This window comes from Ovis canadensis, chromosome 1 (genome assembly GCF_042477335.2).
Source record: "Ovis canadensis isolate MfBH-ARS-UI-01 breed Bighorn chromosome 1, ARS-UI_OviCan_v2, whole genome shotgun sequence".
In the NCBI taxonomy this organism is placed as follows: domain Eukaryota; kingdom Metazoa; phylum Chordata; class Mammalia; order Artiodactyla; family Bovidae; genus Ovis; species Ovis canadensis.
Window position 1 is genome coordinate 19,051,255 of NC_091245.1, and position 19,528 is coordinate 19,070,782.

The following is a 19,528-nucleotide window of genomic DNA, read 5'->3' on the forward strand; positions in this document are numbered from 1 at the left end:
TACAGAGTGCTGCAATCAGCCAGTGCATAAGTCTTTTCGTGTTTTTGTCAGGGTATCTTTGGGATAGTTTCTTAGAAGTGAGAGTATTTGGTTAAAGTGTTGAAGCCTGTGTGATTTTGTTAGATATTGCCAAATCCCTCCCACCACCAGTAATGGATGAGCATTCTCCCCACAGCCTCACCACTAGAATATGTTGTCAAACTTTTGTCCTGGCAGTGAGTTTGAAATGTCATCTCTTTCAGAATATCAGGATATTGTGCTCCTCCTTGTTTTGGCTTATTTTAAGCTCTTACTTGCTGCTTTGAATGTCATCCACTTCTAGAGATCTGTTTCCTCCTTAGACTGTTCTGCCTCTTTATTTGTAGATCTTTTTCCTTAATGGAAAAGTCAGAAATTAAATAGGTGATGAGTTCACCACTCTCACTGTCATAGCTGCTGAACAGATGGTAAATCCATTGGTCGTGTGTCTGCCAGAGCCTTCAGTTGAAGTCACTGGCTGTGGCAGTTCACTTGTGACATCTGCATTCAGGACAGAAGGAATGCGGCAGGGCTGGGATCAGGCACTTCAGTCCCCTTTTAATAGGAAAGAAAAATCTTTCCAAGAACCACCTGCTTTTTGTAGGCAGGCTGCTTATATCTTAAAGTTTTCATTGTTTTTGTGGAAGGATTGGACACAGTACATATCCTTTGTGCTACTGAAAATACGAGTCTCCAATTTCTATTTCACTTTGGAAACTTTGTACATTTATTACTTGCATGGGTACAGAAATTAAATATGTGAATATATTATGAAAAATACCCTCTCCATACCCACTTTTTGGAGATAATTATTGTCAACAGCTTGGTGTGTATTCCTATATCTGTGTGCTTCCTTCTTAACTTTAATTTTTTTGTTGTTGTTAACCTTAATTTTAAATATTACTGTTGTCCTTACTTATTGCCACCAGTATGGGGCCATATATACATTCACATACCTACTATTCTACAAGATTTGTTTTTCACTTAAGCCGTATACTCTAGCTGTTTTTCTATGTCAGGACATGCCTCAGAAAAATGTGTGAGGCTAAGCAGTCAAATACACTGTCTTGCTCAAGCCTGTCACATCAGCCAGAGCAGACACTGAACCTCCACCTTTGACATCAAGGCAGACAGCCATAGAAGGTGTTGACAGCTGCAGAAAATCTTGTCACTAACTTCCTTTTGTGAACGCCTTTGCTGTCTACTTCCTGTCATGACCTCATGGTAGCAGTGATATTGATAGCATTGTGTAGCTGTATCATAATGTATTTTTCTGGTTCCCTGTTGATCGACATTTGAGTTGTTTCAAGTATTTTGCTCTTATAATCATTGTTGCTGATAAATATCCATGCACGTGTCTTTTTAAAATATTTGTTGAAGTGTTGCTTTAGAAAAAAGTCATAGAAATAGAAATGGTGAGTCAAGATGTATGAATATTGTAAACTTCAATAGCTATAGGTTTCCCTTGTCATCTGAAAGTACAGCATTCCTATAAAACCTTTCATAAGCTGAAGTGCTAGAAAGCGAAGAAACAATTTCAGTTAATTTGTATGGAGAACTTTTTGAGTGTTCCCAGACCCCAGACATAACTTACCAAAGCGTACCCAAAAACACTTAAAACCTAAAATAACACTAATATATAGTGAAAGCAGAAATGACTTGATAAATACACAGCCTGTAAAAGATAGAAATACTGTATTTACGGTATTGTTTCACTCACCAGAATCAGGAAGAGAGCAAGGTTAAGAGGTGGTGGTGATGGTGTGTTAGGCTGAATTGTCAGAGGTTGGGGTGGTGCGAGGTTCAGAGGTACAGACTGGTGTAGGAGAAAGGGGAAGCGGGTCATTTATCAGCTTCTCATTATCATCTGGATCCATCAGATCAAGCAGGTCATTTATATCTACATCTTCTATGGCTGTCTGCCTTGATGTCAAAGGTTGAGTTTCGTTGTCTGCTCTGGCTGTTGTGACAGGCTTGAATAGGACAGTGTACTTGATTGCTTAGCCTAACATATTTTTCTATCACCCCGTTCTTTATAGACACTCAAAGCATCCTGCAAACCTGCCCTAAATTTGCATGTCCTTTCAAAATTAGAGTCATACTTTTCTGCAGTCATGGCAGCCCTCAGTCATAGTGAAAACTCTCTGTGAGTGCTCTACATTTCAGTTTGTGGATGACTTCACTTTGGGGCTGTTTCAGTCAATATCCTTTACTCTTGCAGTTGCAGCAGCTGTTTGCCAGTTCTTGGTCGTAGAATGCCAGAACACTTCAACACCTTCATCAGCTTCCGCAAACCCAGCCTCCTCAGCTGTAGTCACTGCTGCCACACTTACTGTTGGTTTGAAACCCTAAAATTGCTTGTTACTTCAGGACACAGTTTCTTCCAAATGCCATTTCTCAGTAAGACTTTGAGCCTGTTGCAAGTATCTCCAAGGTTAGCAGTTGCCAGTTTAATTAATAAATTTGTGTTTTGTTTATTTGTATTTTTTATTGAATGAAATATTCTTTAAGTTCTGTAGTGCTTTTCAGTTTTCAAAAGTTTCACACACAAGGTTTCATATAATCGCATATTAACCTTTCGTTTTCCCTGTCCCTATATGGCCCCTGCCTGCTTCCCTTTCCCCACTGGTAACCACTTGTTTATTCTCTATATCGGTGAATCTAGCAATTGCCCACTTTATATTTTAGTCTTTGCAGTCTCTCATAAAGATGCTTTGGAGTTTTCTTCTCTTTCAGTGGCAATAAGATACATCACACTTCTTGCATATAGTAAGCCTCAATTGTTGACTCCAAGGCCTTAGTCACACAGCTGCAGCAACAGTGTCTTAGAATGTTACTGCTATACCTGGTAATACCAGGTGGAGAGCAGCACAATTATCGATAATCACAAGACACCTATTATCGAGGTTATTTTCTCAACAGTATTTTTCATCAGAAGGACTAACATATCCAGTCATGTACTCAGAAAAAAATTCACTTGGATATTCCAGCTACTTGGATGTGAATGAAACATACTAGGAAGTGTATTCTGACCGATACCTTTAAATGCCCTCATATTTTCCAAGTGCAGTAGCTGAGGCCTTAGGACAGCCATCACCGGTGGTGTCAACAGGAGGCACTAGGGTAAACCTCTCCTTTGACGCCTTGTGTCCCTCAGCTTGCTTTTCTTCTCTTGAAATAAATGTCTTGCTCAGTATTTTTTTTCCAATAAATTACAATTTTGCTGTAATCAAACGCTTATGTGAATAGCCACTTTCTGTAATTATTTTTTTCTGTTCTTCTGGGAGCTTTTCAGCAGTTCCAGTATCAGCCAAAGCACTCTTACAAGTAACCTTTAAGCTATGAAGCTGCCCTCACCTCAGAAACCAATCCAACCATCCATAGTACCTTTAAATTTTACTCTTGTAACACTATTATCGCCGTTGTCTAGTGCTTGCTTGCTTTCTTTCTAATTCTTTTTTTTTTTTTGGCTGCACTGTGTGGCTTGTGGTGTTAAAAGTAAAGTTCTCTGACCAGGGGTTGAACCCAGGCTATTGGTCATGAGAGATTTAACGTCTGGACGACCAGGGAATTCCCCATCCAGAGATTTCTGTTTCATCTTTTTGAAAAGACTGATATCGCCTTAAGTGTAAGATAACTTAATGAAGCAACATGCTTTGTACACGCATCAGTCCACTCAAGCAGTAGACTTTCCAATTTGTCATAACATTACTGGATGCCAATTAAAAGAGAACACTTTCTCTGCTAGCAGAACCAATAGTAACTTTTTCAGCATTCAGTGTTCTTTCTGAGTATAAACAGCTTGAATGGTGGATACAGGCAAGTTCAGTGCAAATGCATCTTTATTTGGTTTTTACAGTTTAAATGCTTAATTATGTTCATTTTTATGCCGAGCATGACACTCTTACAAGTTCTCTTAGGCCTTTCTGAAACCCTAGGATACATCTTGCTAAGAGTTGCACAAAATAAATCAAGATGAAGTCCAGACGCTCATAAAAAGACTTCAAAGCCATGTTGGCTTGTTGAGGAGATGCTGAGTATAGTTACTGGGAAAGGAAGTTGGTGGTGCCACCGTCACTGCCCTGAGTGCTTGCTGCCTCTATAACTACTGGATGCAAAACATACTGAAAGCTATTTTCATCTCTTTTCATAAAAGTGAAAATCTTTGAATTTCTTTCATTTAGTAAAAACAGATAATGGCACAGGTTTCATGGAAGCAAAGTGGTGCAAATCAAACTTTCAAAAAACAGGGGAGGATGCTTGGGGCTGGTGCACTGGGATGACCCAGAGGGATGGGATGGGGAGGGAGGTGGAAGGGGGGTTCAGGATGGGGAACACGTGTACACCCGTGGCGGATTCGTGTTGATGTATGGCAAAACCAATACAATATTGTAGAGTAATTAGCCTCCAATTAAAGTAAATAACTTTAAATTAAAAAAAAAAACGGGATACCTGTACTTTCACATTGCTCCTAAAAGAGTATACCAATTTATATTTTTATAATGTATTGTAATCACGATGGTGTGATCACTCACCTAGAGCCAGACATCCTGGAATGTGAAGTCAAGTGGGCCTTAGGAAGTGTCACTACAAACAAAGCTAGTGGAGGTGATGGAATTCCAGTTGAGCTATTTCAAATCCTGAAAGATGATGCTGTGAAAGAGCTGCACTCAATATGCCAGCTAATTTGGAAAACTCAGCAGTGGCCACAGGACTGGAAAAGGTCCGTTTTCATTCCAATCCCAAAGAAAGGCAATGCCAAAGAATGTTCAAACTACTGCACAGTTGCACTCATTTCACACGCTAGTAAAGTAATGCTCAAAATTCTCCAAGCCAGGCTTCAACAGTACATGAACCGTGAACTTCCACATGTTCAAGTTGGATTTAGAAAAGGCAGGGGAACCAGAGATCAAATTGCCAACATCCGTTGGATCATCGAAAAGGCAAGAGAGTTCCAGAAAAACATCTACTTCTGCTTTATTGACTATGCCAAAGCCTTTGACTATGTGGATCAAAACAAACCATAGAAAATTCTGAAAGAGATGGGAATACCAGACCACCTGACCTGCCTCCTGAGAAATCTGTACGCAGGTCAAGAAGCAACAGTTAGAACTGGACATGGAACAACAGATTGGTTCCAAATAGGAAAAAGTAACGTCAAGGCTGTATATTGTCACCCTGCTTATTTAACTTCTGTGCAGAGTACATCATGAGAAACGCTGGGCTGGAGGAAGCACAAGCTGGAATCAAGATTGCCAGGAGAAATATCAATAACCTCAGATATACAGATGACACCACCCTTAATGGCAGAAGTGAAGAGGAACTAAAGAGCCTCTTAATGAAAGTGAAAGAGGAGAGTGAAAAAGTTGGCTTAAAACTCAACATACAGAAAACTAAGATTGTGGCATCTGGTCCCATCACTTCATGGCAGATAGATGGGGAAACAATGGAAACAGTGACAGACTTTATTTTTGGGGAGCTCCAGAATCACTGCAGATGGTGACTGCAGCCATGAGATTAAAAGACGCTTGCTTCTTGGAAGAAAAGTTATGACCAACCTTGTGTGAAGTTGCTCAGTCGTGTCCAAGTCTTTGCAACCCCATGGACTGTAGCCTTTCCAGGCTCCTTCGTTCATGGGATTTTCCAGGCAAGAGTACTGGCATGGATTGCCATTTCCTTCTCCAGGGGATCTTCCCAACCCAGGGATTGAACCCCGGTCTCCTGCATTGCAGGCAGATGCTTTACTATCTAAGCCACCAAGGAAGACATTACCAACCTAGACAGCATATTGAAAAGCAGAGACATTACTTTGCCAGCAAAGGTCCCTCTAGTCAAAGCTTTGGTTTTTCCAGTGCTCATGTATGGATGTGAGAGTTGGATTATAAAGAAAGCTGAGCACTGAAGAATTGATGTTTTTGAACTGTGGTGTTGGAGAAGACTCTTGAGAGTCCCTTGGACAGCAAGGAGATCCGACCAGTCCATCTTAAAGGAAATCAGTCCTGAATATTCATTGGAAGGACTGATGTTGAAGCTGAAAGTCGAATACTTTGTCCACCTGATGCAAAGAACTGACTCATTTGAAAAGATCCTGATGCTGGGAAAGATTGAAGGCAGGAGGAGAAGGGGATGACAGAGGATGAGATGGCTGGATGACATCACTGACTCGATGGACATGAGTCTGAGTGAACTCCGGGAGTTGGTGATGGACAGGGAGGCCTGGTGTGCTGGCGATTCATGGGGTCGCAAAGAGTCGGACACGACTGAGCTACTAACTGAACTGAACTGATAACGTATATTATTTTTCATATTCTTTCCCATTATGGTTTATTAGGATACTGAGTATAGTTCCCTGGGCTATATATAATAGGACATTCATCTATTTTACATATAGTAGCTTATACTTGCTAACCCCAAACCCCTAATTTGTACTCTCCCACCCCTTTTTGCCTCACGTAACCATGAGTTTGTATTCTGAGTCTGAGAGCCTGTCTCTGTTTTACACGAGTCCCTTTGTGTCATGGATTTCAGAAAGATTCCACATGTAGGTGCTATCATGGTATTTGTCTTTCTCTTTCTTACTCAGTGCAGTAATATCTAGGTCCATCCATCTGGTTGCAGATGGCATTATTTCATTCTTTTTATGGCTCAGTAGTCCTCCATTGTGTATATATACACCACGTCCTCTTTATCCATTCATCTGTCAGTGGAAATTTAGCTTGTTTCCATGTCTTGGCCATTGTAAAAGTACTGTTATGAACATCAGGGCGCATGTATCTTTGAATTAAGAGTTTTCTCCAGATATATGCCCAGGAGTGCTATTACAAGGAAATATCACAACTCGATTTTTATTTTTTTGAGGAACCTTCCGACTGTTTTCCGTAGCGGCTGTATGAACTTACGTTTCCTACTACCGGTGTTGGAGGGTTCCCTTTTCTCCACACCCTCTCCAGCATTTGTTATTTGTAGATTTTTTTAATGATGGCCATCCTGGCCAGTGTGAGTTGCTACCTCAATGACGTTTCGATTTGTGTGCCTGTGATAGTCAGCAGTGTTGGTCATCTTTTCATGTGCCTGTTGACTATCGGTATGTATTCTTTGGAGAACTGTCTATTTAAGTCTTCTGCCAATTTTTAATTGGTTTGTTTACTTTTTTTTATTATTACTGAGTTATATGAGCTGTTTGTGTATTTTGGAAATTAAGCCTTTGTCAGTCAAATTGCAAATCTTTTCTCCCAGTCTTAGGTTGTCGTTATGTTTTGTTTATGGTTTCCTTTGCTATGCCAAAGCTTAAAAGTTTGATTAGGTCCCATTTGTTTATGTTTGACTTTTATTTTTTAATTTTTTTAAAGTCTTTATAGAATTTGTTACAGTATTGCTTCTGTTTTTTTAAGTTTTCTTTTTTGGCTGAAAGGCATGTGGGATCTTAGCTCACCTACCAGGGATTGAACCTGCTCCAGCCTGCATTGGAAGGCGAAGTCTTAACCACTGGATCACCAGGGAAGTCCCCTATGTCTGATTTTTAAAATTTTCAAAATTATAGAGGCAATACTTGTGACCTATAACAAATTTATTTCAAAGTGTATGAAGGGAAAAGTACTTTTCATCGTCCTGTACTATTTCTTAGAGGTAACTACATCAACAGTTAGCTATGTATCCTTCGTATCTTTTTAAAAAACTTACATGCTTATTGTAAATTCAAATATATGGATAAATTCAGTTATATATGTGTCTATGTATCCGTGTCTGTATGTGTCTCTTTATTGAGACAGCTCATTTCTAGACTTTGTTCTGTTCCATTGATCTATTTGTCTTTTCTTGTGCCAGTACCCATCCAGCTTAATAATTATAGCTTCGAGTTGGTTTTAATATGGTAAGGCAAATCCTCATTTCATCAAAAAGTTTCTTCACTCTTCTTGGGTATGAACTCTTCAGATTAGCTTTGTGTGAGTGCATGCTCAGTTGCTCAGTCGTGTCCGACTCTTGGCAACCCCATGGACTATAGCCTGCCAGGCTCCTCCATCCATGGGATTCTCCAGGCAAGAGTACTGGAGTGGGTTACCATTTCCTCCTCCAGGGGATCTTCCTGACCCAGGGATTGGACCCGAGTCTCTTGCATCTCCTGCATTGGCAAGTGGATTCTTTTACCGCTGTGCCACCTGGGAAGCCCTCAGATTGTTTAGATCTAAGTTAAAAAGACACAAACAAAAACATGGATTTCGACTGGGTTTAGACTAAAGTTATAGAGAACTGACATTTCAGGAGCACTGACCTGTTTCCATTATTGAATTTTCTCACTTGGAAACCTGTCTGTTTATTTATTTGGATCTTTTATGTCCTCTGGTGAAAATCTTGTTCATTTCTTCTGAAGTTTATTTTTAGGTATTTTGTAGATTTTGTTGCCATCATGAGTGGAATTTTCTCCCTTTACCTTTTTTAAAATTGATTATTGCTGGTATAGTTTTTAAGAAGCTGTTGGATTTTGTAAGTAAATCATATAATCACCTACTTCATTCAATTTTCTATTAGTTCTAACGGTTTTTCAGTTGAGTCTCTTGGCTTTTTTAGGTGGATGATTATATAGTCTGAAGATGCTAACTTTTTATCACTTCATGTACAATGTTTATACACAGGATATAATATTTATAATATTTCTCATAGATTATTTCATGTCTTAGATATCTTAGTAGGGGTAGGAAAGAGTGATCCTAGGAAGTCATCTTGGCTGAGGTTACATTTAAGGTAAGTATCAAAGAATGTGCGTCAGGTGAAATAGCAGGGTGATGGAGAATAAATTCCAGACAGACCTTGAGGAGAGTGACAACAAGAACTGTTCAATAAATAGAAAGAAGAGGGGCTAGAGCATAGGGCACAAGTGAGGTTGGGAGGAGCAAGAGGTGGTTGGAGAGTAAATAGGGTTGTAGTCAGAAACTGCTAGACTCCTGAGGAGCAATTACTTTGTCTTACAGGAACTGAGAATTTAATGAAGGGTGTGTTAAGGAGAATGGTCCCTCCAAGATGCCCACACGTGGGAGTTTACTGGCAGTCCAGTGGTTAGGACTCCTCACTTCCACTGCAAGGGGCCCAGGTTTGATTCCTGGTTGGGGAACTAAGATACCACAAGCCACGTAGCACTGTAAGAAGAAAAACAATCAAAACCCAAAACAACAACAACGAGGAAAACCAACCAAAGGTGTCCACACACTGATCCCTGAAATCTGTAAATATGTTACTTTACATGGCAAACGGGACTTTGCACATGGAATTAAAGCTTCAGGCTTTAAAATAGGGAGGTTGCCCTAGATTATTCTAGTGGGCCCTGTCTAATCACATGAACCTGAAAAGCAAGGAGGTTCTCCTCCCTGAAAACAGAAGCAAGATGTGGTTAAAGGGGAAGTTGGAGAGATCAGTGTAAGAGGAACCTAACCCACTGTGACTGAAGGGTATCGCATGGAAAATCTGAAGAGGAACACAAAAGCAAAGACTGTCTGATAACCAGCAAGTTAATGGGGACTCGGGCCCTGCATCTGTAAGGAACTGAATTTAGCCTGGAGCAGCTTGGAAGGTGCTCATCCCCGGAATCTGCAGAAAGGAATGCAGCCCTCCCAAGCCTCTGGGTTTGGTCTTGGGATAGCCTATGCAGAGGGCCCTGCTGAGCCATGCTCCACCTGGACTTGCCGCCTTCAGAGCTCTGAGATAATAAATTTGAGTGGTTTCAGGCTGCTGAGTTTGTGGTAATTTGCTAGAGCAGCAGTAGAATACTAACGCAAAGGGGTTTACGCCAGGAAGTAGTGTTAGATTTTGTGTTATTCATAGACTGCCCTTTGTGCTGTGTGGAAAATGGATTTGGGAGATGCAGATTTGGAGGCAGGGAAACTTGGGTTGTGGGAATATGGTGGTGTCAGGGCCTAGGGGAGTGATGGTGGGAAGCAGGTATGATTTGAGATTTACTTTCAAGGTTGGAATTGCCAGTTTGGTCACTGATTTGGTGTCAGGAGTGAGCGAGAGGAGAGACACGAGGGTGACAGCTGGCTTGGATTCTGAGTGATGGTGAAGCTGTCCTTTGAGCCAGGCTTGAGCAGGTCAGAGGATGCCACGTCATCAATCAGTGATAATTCCAGGTTGTTCTTCATTCGGAAATTGTCCTATAAATACTTATTTTAAGGTAGAGTATATCAGTAAGATGATTGCTTGATCAGTTAAGACCTAAATTTGTTGTTGTTGTTTTTTTTCCTAGGTCATGTAGAAAATTGTAGATCATGTGAAGATGGGACTCTTGATATTTGTACGCAATCTGCTGCTAGCCCTCTGCCTTTTTCTGGTACTGGGATTTTTGTATTATTCTGCATGGAAGCTACATTTACTCCAGTGGGAGGACTCCAGTAAGTATGCCACACTCTAGCCTATCCTCAGAAAAAGCCTGCTGTGGATCAGTTATGGGGCTTTCCTGTGGCTGCAGTGCGCTCAGAGTCTTCAGAGATGAGCACTGAGAATAAACTGAGTGTTCCTGGAACTTAGGCTCAGAAACCATCTACCACTTTTGTTGCTCTAGGATGAGAACCTTGATGTTTTATAAAAACTGCATGCCATGGCAGATCTTTTTATGAACTTAAGGAAAATGTGCTGTTTTATCTTCAATAAAATTCCAGACCATACCAGTACTTCTGGTCCTCCAATGTTGTTCTTTGCAAATTATTATACTGTACCACCTCTCCCATCTGCCAGTTATTATTATCTTGGGGCTTGCTGTTGAAGTTGGTTTTCTAATGCCCTTAAAGCATGCATCTTTACCCTTTCCTTGGATTTTCAGTTTTTAATTTAACACTCTCTTTGTTTTATTTTACCTAAAGAACTTTTGTCTACTTCGTCATTTTAGCCCTTGTTGGTACTGAACTTGTACCTGGATAGAATAACGGCTTTTTCCCCCTACCCAGTAACTCCTAATCCCTTTCTCCCAGTTGCAGTCATTTCCTGTGTTAGACTTCTTTCTGTATGGCTTTCTGACCCCCCTCCCCCAACACCGACTTGCTTCTGGTTCACTGAGTGTTGCCTGCATTTGGTTTGGGGTTTGCAGCTGCAGAGCTGCACTGAGCTGCACCAGCCTCTGAACAGTGTCTTCTTGGCTGCCTTTCAAGTGCCACATGGCGGCCACACGTGGTTTTCCTTTTGGTTCTTTTGTCTAATGGCTGTCTGAACTGGGTGCAGTAAAGTTTGGGGAGTCTGCTCTGTTTCCTAATGTCTTTTCTCTAGAATAGTTTTATTTTTACAAATGCTTATTGGATACCAGTGTGGAATTCACTTGAGAGTAGTCAGTCTCTAGCTAGGAGGTTAACTGAGCTAGAATGAGTTGGAAGAGGCAGCTGGCAATGGGCCTGCTATTGTATTGACTCCTTAACGTGGGAACTATTCCTGTGAGGTTGTTCATAATTTTCTCACATGGTCCAAAGTATTGAAGCAGCTTTAAGTCAGTTTTAAAAGCATAGTGTTATACTTTGCATATTATTGCTTTATGAGTAATGTTTAAATGCCTCTTAAATGAATAGTTTATAATTATCATTACTTACTTTGTGTTTCTATTCAAATTTTTCTGTTCCAACTTATCTTTAAGATCAAGGAGAGGACCCAGAATAAGGAGAGTTTATATCAGTGCAGTGTAAAATTCTGTACTTAGCGGCATTGTCCATGTCTGTTAATGGTTGGGTTCATTTGTATTCATAAAAATGATGGGAATATGTACAAGGAATGGGAGGCTTTCCTTCTCTGTTAAGGGGTACTGTGGAAGACATAACTAAGGATTAGATGATTTTTTTTCTAGAGAAAATTGAGAAGGACATTAACTTTATGGAAGACCTACTGTGTGTCAGGTTTTAGGCTAGATAATTTACAAATTTAATTTACTTCTTACTATAACCATGTGAAGAGGCTATTATTATCTCTATTTTCCATTTGGGCAAACTAAAGTGTTTGGTTTAATTTACCCAAGTTACATAGCTAATTATTAGAACTGGAATTGAGTCCTGATTTTCTTTCTTTAAAACGCATTTTCATTATTTTACTGAAAAGTATAATAAATACTAAGAGTATGAATTAATTCTGTATTTCAGTTGGTAAAAAGAAAGAACAGAGAGACTCAGAGAAGAAATCATAGAGCGTGAGGATAGAGGTGAAGAAAGAAAGGGGGAGGAAAAGAAGGAGAAGAGAAGGAAAGTCCTCCAGGCAACAGGGGTTTATTAGGTTGGAGGTGACAGTTGCTGTTCTTGCGCTGTAGGTTCCATAGTTTGCTAACAGTTATCTGCTTTGAGTTAGTTATTAGCTGACTACCCACTCTCCACATCTTTTCTGTTACTCTGACTCTCACGCCTTTCAGATGTTTGACTTCGAATGGGTTTTTTAGACCTCCTTACTATAGCATGTTGTTTCTGTGCTGTAGTATCAGAGGATGGAGTAATGTGATCAACCCTAATGTCTTACCAACTCAGGGGTTATCTTTTACCTTGTAACCTTTACTCGGTCAACAAGGTCACGCTGAAGGAGTTTCTAAAGCAAATGGCCTCTGTGTACTGAATTGTAAGTGATGGTTTGACAGTACTGATGCTGCTGCTAATAATAATGAAATGAAAGTAATAATTTGTTGAGTGTCTACTCTATGTATTGTAATGAAGAGCTTTATATTCATAACCTCATAGTTTACATTGATGATTATTATCCTCTTTTACAGATGTAGAAACTGAGGCTTCACAGAGGCTCAGTGATCAAGAGTTTGTATGTCTCTCATCTGTGGAGCTTAGAGGGCACAACCAAGCTTGAAAAATAAATGTCTTTGGCATTATTTTCCTTAATTTTTATTCATTTATGACTTAATCAAGATTACATATTAGGATTCCATCACATTGGGGGAAAGAAGGGGAGTCAAGAGTGTTTTTATTATCAACTGATTTATTCAGTAAGCAGTATGTTCTTATTATGGTCCAAACTGTTCTATGTAAACTGCATATAAGATGAAAGTAGGCTTTATGCTCTCAGCCTATAACATGAGAAAGAAATAAATCAACTACTGTAATGTGTCGTATTCTGAAAGAGAGCTCTGTGTGAAATGCCATGTTAGAGCATGGAATTCCTTCCCGCCAGGAAATTTTAAGAATTAATCCCGAGGCATGTTGTATTAATAGGAAGATGCACAATGTTCTTTCTTGAGCAGTTTAGAGTTGCATGTGGCCAGTGCTTAGTCAGATTGCCAGGGCTTGGGTCAAGTGCTTAATCTAAAGGTTTCCAGTGTGAGATTGGTCCTAGTTATCGAAGTGTTTTTAAAAGTTCTCTATCGTGAGGTTTCCTGTTCTGCATGTTAAGGGGCTTGGAAGTTGCCAGTCTGACTAACAACAAGTGAAACACTGACGGACTGAAAATTCAACTCTTCTTGGCTCTGTAAGAGAGAAGAGCACGCAGGGCAGACCATTGCCACCATGTCTGGAGAGAACCACTGAAAAAAAGTTTAAAAAGTAGAACCCATATGCTAAAAAAGGAAAGAAAATAGAATCATAAATTGCTCGATTAAAACCATAAAAAGCATAAAAAGAGTAGAAGATAAAAATAAGAACAAAAAATGAGGGCAACAAATAGAACACTGTAATGAATATGGTATTACTTCAAATATATTGGTAGTCACTTTGAATATCAGTGGTCTAAATGCACCAATTACAAGACAGAGATTGGACCAAACAAGACTCAACTGTCTGTTGTCTGCAAGAAACCCATTTTAATTATAAAGACACATATAAATTAAAAGTAAATGGAGAAAAATATACGGTGGTAACACTAGTCAAAACAAGTAGGAGTAGATGTGTTAATTTCAGACAAAGCAGGCTTCAAAGCAAGGAAAGTTATCACTGATAAAGAAGGCACTGCATAATGATAAAGGGGTTGGTTCTCTAAGAAGGCATAAAAATTCTCAATGTGTATGCGCCTAACAATAGAGTCTCAAACCGTGAGGCAAAAATTAGTAAAATTGCAAAGAGAAGTAGCTGAATACTATCATAGCTGGAGACTCCAACACCACTTTGTCAGAAATGAACAGATCCAGCAGGCAGGAAATCTGTAAGAACCTAATTGAATCCAATCACACCATCAATCAATTGGCTATAATTGATGCCTATAGACTACTTCACCTGGCAACAACAGGATATGCATTTCTTCTCAAGTTCACATGCAACATTCAAGATAGACCATGTTCTGGGCCATAAAACACATCTTTTTTTTTCCCCTTCAAGTATAGCTAATTTGGCAATGTTAGGTTCATTTCTAACATGTAGCAAAATGATTCAATTTATATACATATATATGTACACAAACACACATATACATATATATTCCATTATATTTTATTCCATAATATTGAATATAGTTCCCTATGCTATATAGGGAGGACCTTATTGTTTATTTTATGTATGATAGTTTGTATCTGCTAATGTCAAGCTCCTAATTTAACCCCTCTCCCCCTTTTCCCTTTTGGTAACCATAAGTTTGTTTTCCATGTCTGTGGGTCTGTTTCTGTTTTGTTGGTAAGTTCATTTGTATCATATATTTTTTTTGTTTATTCTTGGATATAGTGGATTAACAATGTTATGTTAGTTTCAGGTATAGAGCAAAGTGAATCAGTTATACATGTATATATTCTTTTTTAGAGTCTTTTTCCATTTAGGTTATTGCAGATCATTGAGTAGAGTCCCCTGTGCTCACAGCAGGGCCTTACTATTTATCTGCTTTATGTATGGTAGTGTATATATGTTAATCCCAGTCTCTTAATTTATCCCCTCATCTTTTAACTTTGGTAACCAAAAGTGTTTTCTACATCTGTGAGCCTGTTTCTGTTTTGTCAATAAGTTCATGTGTATGATATTTTAGATTCTACAAATAAGTGATATCATATGCTATTTGTCTTTTCTTGACTTACTTCACTTAGTGTGATAATCCTAGGTCCATCATTTTACTACAAATGACAGTATCTCATTCTTTTTCCATAAACATCTTAACAAATTTATAAGAATAGAAATCATACAATGTGTTATTTCAGACCACAAAAGAATTAAACTAGAAATCAGTGAAAGAAAGATAACTAGAAAATCCCCAAATACATGAAGATTAAACTGTATACTTCTAAGTACAACATGGGTCAAAAAAGAAATATATGAGATTTAAAAAATATTTTTAACTGAATGAAATGATAGCCAAACTGATAAAAAAAATATGGGATGTAGCAAGATCAGAGGGAAATTTATAGTGTTGAAACATATATTAGAAAAGAAGAAAGATCTAAAATCAATTATCTAAGTTTCCACCTTCAGTTCAGTTCAGTTCAGTCGCTCAGTTGTGTCTGACTCCTTGTGACCCCATGAACTGCAGCATGCCAGGCCTCCCTGTCCATCACCAACTCCCAGAGTTTACTCAAACTCATGTCCGTTGAGTCAGTGATGCCATCCAACCATCTTATCCTCTGTCATCCCCTTCTCCTCCTCAATTTTTTCCAGCATCTTTTCAAATGAGTCAGCTCTTCACATCAGGTGGCCAAAGTATTGGAGTTTCAGCTTCACCATCAGTCCTTCCAATGAACACCCAGGACTGATCTCCTTTAGGATGGACTAGTTGGATCTCCTTGCAGTCCAAGGGACTCTCAAGAGTCTTCTCCAACACCACACTTGAAAAGCATCAGTTCTTCAGTGCTCAGCTTTCTTTATAGTCCAACTCTCACATCCATACATGACCACTGGAAAAACCGTAGCCTTAACTAGATGGACCTTTGTTGGCAAAGTAATGTCTCTGCTTTTGAATATGCTGTCTAGGTTGGTCATAACTTTCCTTCCAAGGAGTAAGCAAGCGTCTTTTAATTTCATGGTTGCAATCACCATCTGCAGTGATTTTGGAGCCCAGGAGAATAAAGTCAGCCACTGTTTCTGTTTCCCCATCTATTTGGCATGAAGTGATGGGACCAGATGCCATGATCTTCGTTTTCTGAATGTTGACCTTTAAGCCAACTTTTTCACTCTCCTCTTTCACTTTCATCAAGAGGCTCCTTATTTCTTCTTCACTCTTTGCCATAAGGGTGGTGTCATCTGCATATCTGAGGTTATTGATATTTCTCCCAGCAATCTTGATTCCAGCTTGTGCTTCCTCCATCCCAGAGTTTCTCATGATGTACTCTGCATATAAGTTAAATAAGTAGGGTGACAATATACAGCCTTGATGTACTCCTTTTCCTATTTGGAACCAGTCTGTTGTTCCATGTCCAGTTCTAACTGTTGCTTCTTGACCTGCGTACAGATTTCTCAGGAGGCAGGCCAGGTGGCCTGGTATTCCCATCTCTTTAAGAATTTTCCAGAGTTTATTGTGATCCACATAGTCAAAGGCTTTGGCATAGTCAATAAAGAGATGTTTTTCTGGAACTCCTGCTTTTTTGATGATCCAGCGGATGTTGGCAATTTGATCTCTGGTTCCTCTGTATTTTCTAAAACCAGCTTGAACATCTGGAAGTTCACGGTTCATGTATTACTAAAGCCTGGCTTGGAGAATTTTAAGCATTACTTTACTAGCATGTGACCTGACTTTAAGACTTATTATAAAGTTACAGTGATCAAGATAGTGTAGTATTGGCAGAAGACTAGACAAATAGAGCAGTGGAACATTGATAGGGAGCCCAGAAATAGACCCACATGTAGTCAATTGATAAAGGAGCAAAAGCAATATAATGGAGAAAAGATAGTTGTTTTAACAAAGTGGTGTGGAACAACTGGACATCCATATACCAAGAAAAAAAAATCTAGATAGACATTATATCTTTCACAAAAATTAACTCAAAATGGATCACAGATCTAAATGTAAAATGTAAAACTTTAAAATTTTTGGAAGGTAGAGGAGAAAACCTACATGACCTTGGATTGGTGATGACTTTTTAAGATACCCTGATGGCTTAGAGGTTAAAGCATCTGCCTGGAATGTGGGAGACCAGGGTTTGATCCCTGGGTGGGGAAGATCCCCTGGAGAAGGAAAATGCAACCCACTCCAGTACTCTTGCCTGGAGAATCCCACAGAGGGAGGAGCCTGGTAGGCTATAGTCCATGGGGTTGCAAAGAGTTGGACACTACTGAGCGACTTCACTTTCACTTCACTTTTAGATACAGCATGAAAGGCACAATTCATGAAAGAAAGCAGTAAAAAACTGGATTTCATTAAAATTAAAAGCTTCTGCTCTGTAAAGAGAATGAAAAAATAATTTACAGTTTGGAATAAAATATTTGTAAAGGACACATCTGATAAAGGATTTTATTCAAAATATATGAACTCTTAAAACTCAACAGTGAGAACATAGGTACAGGTAACCCTGTTTAAAAATTAGCCAAAGACCTCAAGAAAAAAATGTATACAGATGGAAAATAAACATGAAAAAATGCTCTGCATCATGTCTCATCAGGGAAATGCAAATTAACAATGAGCTACCGCTACATACCTATTAGAATGGCCAAAATCTGGAACACTGATAATACCAAATGCTGGCAAGGTTGTGGAACAATGAGAACTCATTCATTGCAGGTGGAAAGTTAAAATGGTACAGCTACTTTAGAAAATAGTTTAACAGTTTCTTATGAAACAAAACATACTCCATGCTCCAGCAATCACATTCCTTGGTATTTATCCATATGAATATTGTATCCAGAACCTATAGTTGTATGTTTATGATGTTTTATTCATAAGCAAACTTGGAAGCAACCTAGATGTCCTTCAATAGTTGAATGGATAACTAAACTGTAGTACATCCAGACAATGGAATATGATTAAGTGCTAACAAGAAATGAACTACCAAAGGCATGAGATGATATGGAGGAACCTTAAATGCATATTGCTAAGTCTTGAGTGGATGAGTCCCATTAAGTTAGAGAAGTGTGAAACACCATGGGCTTTCCTCAGATCCACGCTAAACTTGGCATTAAATCGTGGCTACATAAGTTCAAGGTGATCAGGCAGTAATTGAACTACTACTCTTTTTGAGGTGGGGGTGTTGTACTGCATGGCATGTGGGATCTTATTTCCCCAGCTAGGGATTGAACTTGTGCTCCCGGCAATGGCAGTGCAGAGTCTTAACCTCTGGACCGCCAGGGAAGTCCCTGAACTGCCTCCGTTCTTGTTTTTCTTTAAGCTTTATTCATGCATTTGTTTTTGGCTGTTGCTGTGTGAGGGCTTTCTCTCTGGTGAGTGGGGGCTGCTCTTCATTGTGTTGTGTGAGCTTCTCACTGTGGTGGCCTCTCGTTGTGGAGCACAGACTCTAGGTAGTTGGGCTTCGGTAGTTGTGGCTCAGAGACTCCAGAGCACGGGCTCAGTAGTTGTGGCACACGGGCTTAGTTGCCCTACAGCATATGGGATCTAACCGGACCAGGGATTGAACCTGTGTCCTCTGCACTGACAGTCAGATTCTTAACCACTGGAGCACCAGGGAAGCCCCCTGGACTGCCTCTTAAAGCACAAATCAATGCTCTTCAGAGAAAGATAATAATACTCAGTTTCGACATGTAATATCTATAGTGTCCAGTGTTCAGTAAGTTATTAGACATAAACAGGAAAATGCAATACACATTCAAGGAAAAACTCCAAGTCTATGGGTAAGTTGGCTCAGATTTTGGACTTGGTGATAAAGTAGCTATTATTGATAATCTGAAGAATGAAAAGAAGTACAGTGAACAGTAAGTAGTCCTAGCAGATAAATAGATGCTATAAAAAAGAACCAAATGCATAGTCGATATCTGAACAGTATAGGAACAGAAATGAATTTTTCATTTAATACTAGACTGGATAAAACAGAGGAAGTCAATGAACTTGAAGAGGGTGTAATAGAAATTATCCAATCTGAGCCATAGAAAGAAAAAAAATATATATTGAAGAAAAATGAACAGAACCCCAGGGACCCGTGGGACAATATAAAAATTTTTTAATATATATGAGAATTGGGCAGAAAAATAGTTTGAAGAAATAATGGCTGAAAACTTTCTGAATTTGGTGGAAACAAATTAACTGATAGATCTAGGAAGCTCAGCAAACTGTAATAAGGATAAATATCGGGGGAGAGAAGAAACCTAGGTACATCACAAACTTGTGAAATTTAAAAATGAAAACCGTGAAAGAGAAAAGGAAACATTCTGTATGAGGGTAAGAAATTCCACTGACTTTTCACCATAAACAAAAAGAACACAATGAAAGATCCTTAAATGTTGAAAGAAAATACCAAGAACTTGTCATCCCAGAATTCTTTATCTATGGAAAATATCCTGCAAAACTGAGGATGAAATAAAGACATTTTCAAATGGAGACTAGTTAAGAGAATTTGTTGCTAGCAGAACTGTATAACAAAAGAATCCTAAAGGATATCCTTCAGGCCAGTGGGAAGTGATACCAAATGGAAACTTGGATCCACAGGAAAAAATGAAGATCACTGGAAATGATAAACAATGGGAAATATGAGAGACTTTTTTTCCTC

At 39.1% G+C, this 19,528-nt stretch overlaps 1 protein-coding gene across 4 annotated transcripts in view; it reads left to right on the forward strand.

Annotated features, from left to right (window-relative positions):
• ST3GAL3 (ST3 beta-galactoside alpha-2,3-sialyltransferase 3) overlaps positions 1 to 19,528 on the forward strand; it is a 226,551-nt gene that overhangs the window by 16,889 nt on the left and 190,134 nt on the right. For all 4 annotated transcript variants that reach the window (XM_069588998.1, XM_069589018.1, XM_069589026.1 and 1 more), the window contains exon 2: positions 10,253 to 10,397. In XM_069588998.1, the coding sequence (XP_069445099.1) occupies positions 10,283 to 10,397 (115 nt within the window). In that variant the 5' untranslated portion in view covers positions 10,253 to 10,282. The remainder of the gene's footprint in view (positions 1 to 10,252; positions 10,398 to 19,528) is intronic.